The sequence below is a fragment of the Nannospalax galili genome, unplaced genomic scaffold (assembly GCF_000622305.1).
Source record: "Nannospalax galili isolate Female #2095 unplaced genomic scaffold, S.galili_v1.0 scaffold10, whole genome shotgun sequence".
Classification (NCBI taxonomy): Eukaryota; Metazoa; Chordata; class Mammalia; order Rodentia; family Spalacidae; genus Nannospalax; species Nannospalax galili.
Window position 1 is genome coordinate 10,971,463 of NW_008331140.1, and position 5,556 is coordinate 10,977,018.

Below are 5,556 nucleotides of genomic sequence, written 5' to 3' on the forward strand. Positions count from 1 at the left end.
TTTCAGTAACGATTTCTCCAAGTTTTACATTTATCTACTTTTTTTTAATCTGATACCAATAGTACCAAATATAAGCCTATCATTTCACAATTACCTTGTATTGTTGCTACTTTTGAAGGAAAAAAAGTAGGCACAAAGTTAAATATTGACAACTTTATGGCATTCAAGGCCCACTGTGGTACATGTCTGAGCTCTGAATCAGAAAACCAAATTCATAATATAGCTTTAAATTTAGAAGGTGAGCCTTTGAATTTGAGGATTTCAAGGTAAACAATGCCTATAATTGAAATGGTATTTGTATTCTCATCAGGTTTAGCTTTTATTTATTCTTTTTGTTGAGGTATAGAGGGGAAACAGGATGTTAAGAGAAACTGGGGAAGTGAACCAGTTTACTCAGCCCGTGTCAATTATTATACAAATCCTTTGATCGCTGAAGATTTAACTAACCAAATACTGAAAGTCAGTGCTGTGCTAAGAGTTAAAGTTATATATTAAAACGATTGTAGTCTCAAACCTGTAGAAAGCTGCACTGCAAGTTGGAGGGTGGCTCATATCTCTATCCACAGCCCTAGGGGTGCTGAGGCAGGAGGATTGCCTCTGAATTCCAGGCGACCCTTGGATATATAGTGAGAAAATATCAGCGTTTTTTTTTTTTTTCTGTTGTTGTTTTTGGTCTTTTTGAGACACGGTCTCCCTGTAGCCCTAGCTGTCCTGGAACTCACTATGTAGACCAGGTTGGCCTTGAACTCACAGAGATTCGCGTGCCTCTGCCTCCAGAGTGCTGGGATCAAAGGCGTGGTCCACCACCAGGCTTGGCTCAGTCTCACAGAGATTCGTGTGCCTCTGCCTCCAGAGTGCTGGGATCAAAGGCGTGGTCCACCACACCCGGCAAATGGCACTTTTTAAAAGTACCTTGGCCGGGCGTGGTGGCACACGCCTTTAATCCCAGCACTGTGGAGATAGAGGCAGGCTGATTTCTCTGAGTTCGAGGCCAGCCTGATCTATGTACCCAGTTCCAGGCTAGCCGGGGCTACATAGTGAGAGACCTTGTCTGGAAAAACAAAAGAGCAAACCCCCAAACAACAAACAAAAGCTCCACCAATTTCCTATGGCTATGCTATAATATTTAAAATCCGTTTTTAACCTGGTTGGCAGCATTTTAAACACAATTCAAAATTATCCTACAGTAGTAGTAGTAGTAGTAATGGGGAGGATACAGCTGGTTGAAACTTTCAGAAGAGGGAACCGGCTTCACGGCTGAGTGCAGACCTCTCAGGCAGTTTCTCAGTCAGAGGACATTTTAAGGCGTCTTCTAGAAGAATACTGTCCCGAAATCTGGACTTCAGGCAAGTACAGCACTTGCATTTGGTACAAAGATCGTTTTTCTCCCGGTAGTGCATAGAACTCTTCAGCCACTAGCACCTTCGGCTGGGGTGAGAGTGAACAAAAAAACCCAGCCAAAGCCTTCGGTGACCCGAGGAGGCAGCTAAGTCTATCAATCCCTCACAAGTTCTTCGGGATCACGTCCAGGGAAAGGTTGCCTCACCGGAAAGAGTCCGACCGCCCTCACAGGAAGGGTAAGTGACTCCTGAGCTCCGGAAAACCGACGCCACCACAGAGTTTTACCGAGGCTGCCAGAGCGTCGGCCCGCGTTTAATGTGGCTTCCTCCTTCCCCAGGGGTTGCTAGGCAACCGCGGCGGACAGAGCGGTCTGGGGGCTCTGCAGTTGCGCTAGTGCCTCTGGCGGCGAGGCGTGAGCAATGCAGGCCCTTAGCTGCCTTTCCCCCCTCCCCTGTCTCCACCCCTTTTACCCCCACCCACCCCTCGGTGACTTCGGCTCCTCCCTCTTCTTCTCTCTAGCTCTCCTTCCTCCTCCGCCTCCTCAGCTCTTGGGCTAGAATATCTATGGGTCGAAACGTGATGCGATGAATCCGAGAGAGACCGAAACTGGGACGAGGAGTGCGGCGGAAGCGGCGGGACTCCCGAGCATGGGGGCTTCACCACAATAGAGGCAGCGCCCCCACCCGCCCCCGCCGGCCCTGCGGAGCGAAGCCCCCGAGCCCCCTCGGGAAAAGGATGGCGGCGGCACCTACCCAGATCGAAGCCGGTGGGTAGTGGAGCCCGGGGCTGAGGGGATGGGGGCTCATCGCGACGCCTGTCAGATTTTTTTAAAGCTTCTGTCTCTCTTCCTTGCTTCCTTCCCCCACCCCCCAGAGCTGTATTACCTGATCGCTAGGTTCTTGCAGTCCGGACCCTGTAACAAATCAGCTCAGGTGAGAAGTAGAAGGCTGTCTGGGAGTATTGGGGAATCGTCCCAGTGGGGAAATCGAGGCAGCGGGAGAGCAGTTCATGGAGGGTGAGGGGAAAGGCCGGCCTTGACTAGTCCCTGGCAGCCACCGGCTTGGAAGTGGGGAAGGGAGAAAGGGGCTGGCGCCGAGCTGCCGCTCACGTTTGTTTCCCTCCCGTTCAGGTGCTAGTGCAGGAGCTCGAGGAGCATCAGGTACAGAGCCCCTTCGGGAAGGGCCGGGAGAGACTGGACGCAGGGGAGGGCAGGTCCCGGGCGGAGGGCAGGGGCCGGAGGGAGGCTCGGAGCTGGACACTCGGGCTGTTGTCACTGGAGTGAACCGGGTTCTTTCCTCCAAAGGGGTGGACAACGCCGGGGCTTCACTCACTGCCCTTTATTACTCCGGGAGGTGCTTTTCCCGATCCCCTTCCCTGTGGCCTGCCCAGCCACCCCCCACCCGGCAGGGAGGCGGTAGCGTGGGGAACGGGAGGAATCCGAATGCCCGGGGCTCTGGGACCTGGCCCCCGGCTGGGTGCTGCTGATGGGGAGCAGAGCTTTGCCTTCATTCCCCCCCCCCTTTTCTTTTCCTCCGACCCCCAGCTGATTCCGCGCCGCTTAGACTGGGAGGGGAAAGAGCACCGAAGAAGCTTCGAGGATCTGGTTAGTAAACTTTTCATTTCAACTTAACCCAACTCTTTCTCCGCTCCCTCCCCACCTTGTGCCCCCTACCCGCCCCCGACCCTTCACAGCCAACTCGGCTCCCGGAGCTCGGCTTTGGTCTTCGACAGACTGCCCCTTCCCCCTCCCAGCGAGTCGGAAAGGCTACATTGCCCTCCTCCGGCCTTGCTCATTCCCACCCCAAAACTTTGAAGAATGTGAGTTGATTATCAGAGGTGCTGTGTTGTGGAATATGAATATGCTACTAACATCGGAGAAGGCCCATTGTAGGGGGAAAGGGGACAGAAACCAGGGGGTTATCTTGGGGCACGTACCAAGGACTGACGCTGGCCAATGACAGCCTTGGTAACAGCTCGGAGTTCCGGATTAGTGGAAGAAAACTGGTTTCTGGTTGGTCCTGGCTTGAAATACGGGAACTGAGGCCAGCCTTGGGTGTTTTTTTTTTTTTTTTTTTCTTTCCCCCCTCTCTCGCTTTTTTTCTCCTTTTTCTTTCTTTCTTTCTTTTTTTTTTCTTTTTAGAGGGGAGGGGAGAAGGGGCTCAAAAGGGGAGCTTATGCACCCGGAACTGAGGAAAACGACACAAATAAAAATGCTAAGAGCCATTGCGAGAATTGCAGAATTTGCCGTCTTTAGATAATGGACTACCGAATAAAAACATCGTTGTATATCTCAGATCTTAGAAAATAGCACATTAATTCATCAGTAACTAGCATATGTACAAATGCACTTTCACTTAAAAAAAAACAAACAACTATGGATTACGATCTTTAAGAGAATAGGTGAAACACGATTTGGGGATTAGAAGGAGACAATGGGCATATTTTAAAATAGAATATACTTTAGTTTAGGACTAAAGGCATTGGATTGACTTGTTTCTCCTGCAAATATAATTACTAGTCTAAGTTTACCTTCTTTTCTGCATTGATACTAAAAATGTGATTCTTTATGTTTGGGGGAGGACCGCAGATCAATAACTGTATGGTAATAAAAGGAGAAAGGAGTGATAACAAATTCTAAACTCAGCTATCTTTCCCCAAAATAAGATGCAAATGAAGAAAAGCAGACGAAGTAAAAAAAAGTTGGAAGGATAGGGTAGAATAAATGTAAAGAAAATTATTTGTAATTTGCTTGTAATACGAATATATTTAAATTGCTATGGTGTTTATTTTGACAGTTTTTAATATTATATTAGAGTAATGAGGTCATGTTAATTATTAAAGATTCTACGGACTTTTTTCTTGTATTTTAGAATTCACAAAATGGCATAATATTTGTAATAAATGTGAATGTCATCATCTGAACTGCTAATGCTAGCAATTTCTCACATTTGAATTATTTTTGAATACCTGGTATTACTAAATTATTTAATTTCTAGCCACAGGTTTTTGTTGTTGTTGTTGAATATAAGTCCTGCTTGCACCACAGGAAGTAAAATTAAAGTGTTTAAAAATACATGTGTTAACAAGTAACAAAGAGTATGTATGGGTTTGAAAGTAGTTCTGATTAAAGCTCAGGTGCATGGAGACTTCTTATTTATATTTTTCCCTTTACACCCTGTATATCAGTGTGCCCTTAGATCATTTTAAAACAGATGGCAAAAGGAAACTTAAAACAAAACTGTATTTTAAAAACTGACTTGATGGAACATGGAATAGTTAAAAATAGTCTCATCATGACACAATTTAAAGCCAGTTTACTGGACCTTTCCCTAAATTGTAAAGGCAAAGCTTTACATGATTGTAATCATTGTCCATTTTCTGCTTTATATCCTTCTGGCAGTACTTTTGCATGAGTAGTATATTTGAATATTCGTCATTTAATGGTAAGAAAAAAATTGTATTTAAGATGCTATGATTTGCCTCGATTTCCAATTGAACATTTGAATTACTTTCCGCTTTTCACTAATATTTTTGTATAATTAAGTGGTCTTTTTCTGCTGCTTTTCACCCCAAGAAGTCTCCTGGACTTTATTTTCTAAAGTGGATTTATGAGGTCAAAGGAGCTCATCAGTTTTACAGTTTTTGCCATATATTGAAGATTGCTTTACAGAAGATTGTACTAATTTATAATGTCAACAACATCTAGTGAGTTAGTGTAGGTTTTATAGTTTTAAATCTTTGGTTGGCTTTATTAGGTGAGAATAAACCTAAGGTGATTTTAGTCAGATTTTTTTCATTATTAGTAAGGCTGACTTAACTTAGCCCTTAGTTATTTTTTAATTCTTGTTACTGTATATGTGTATGTGGACTTGGTCTTCATCTTTCATATATGTTTTGTTAGTCTGTTTGAGATCTGGTCTCATACTATATTCCAGGCTAACCTGGAGCCCAGTCTTGACTCAAAGTCAAGCAATCCTCCCGCAGACAGGGTTTGCTCATATAACTCAGTTTGGCTTAGAACTTCTGTAGCCCATAGAGCCTCTTTGAACTCATGTTTCTCTCTTTCTCTCTCTCTCTCTCTCTCTCTCTCTCTCTCTCTCTCTCTCTCTCCACACGCCCCACACACACACACACACACACACACACACACACACACACACAGCGCTACACAAAAAAGACGTGGCACACCAGGTCTTTTACCTACACACTGCCACG

The 5,556-nt window shown here is 45.6% G+C and overlaps 1 protein-coding gene across 1 annotated transcript in view; it reads left to right on the top strand.

Moving 5' to 3' along the window:
• Window positions 1–1,859: 1,859 nt before the first annotated feature.
• Brwd3 (bromodomain and WD repeat domain containing 3) overlaps window positions 1,860–5,556 on the top strand; it is a 163,415-nt gene continuing 159,718 nt past the window's right edge. The window contains exons 1-4 of the mRNA XM_008822671.3: window positions 1,860–2,107; window positions 2,215–2,273; window positions 2,471–2,500; window positions 2,885–2,944. Of these exons, the coding sequence (XP_008820893.1) occupies window positions 2,077–2,107; window positions 2,215–2,273; window positions 2,471–2,500; window positions 2,885–2,944 (180 nt within the window). The 5' untranslated portion in view covers window positions 1,860–2,076. The remainder of the gene's footprint in view (window positions 2,108–2,214; window positions 2,274–2,470; window positions 2,501–2,884; window positions 2,945–5,556) is intronic.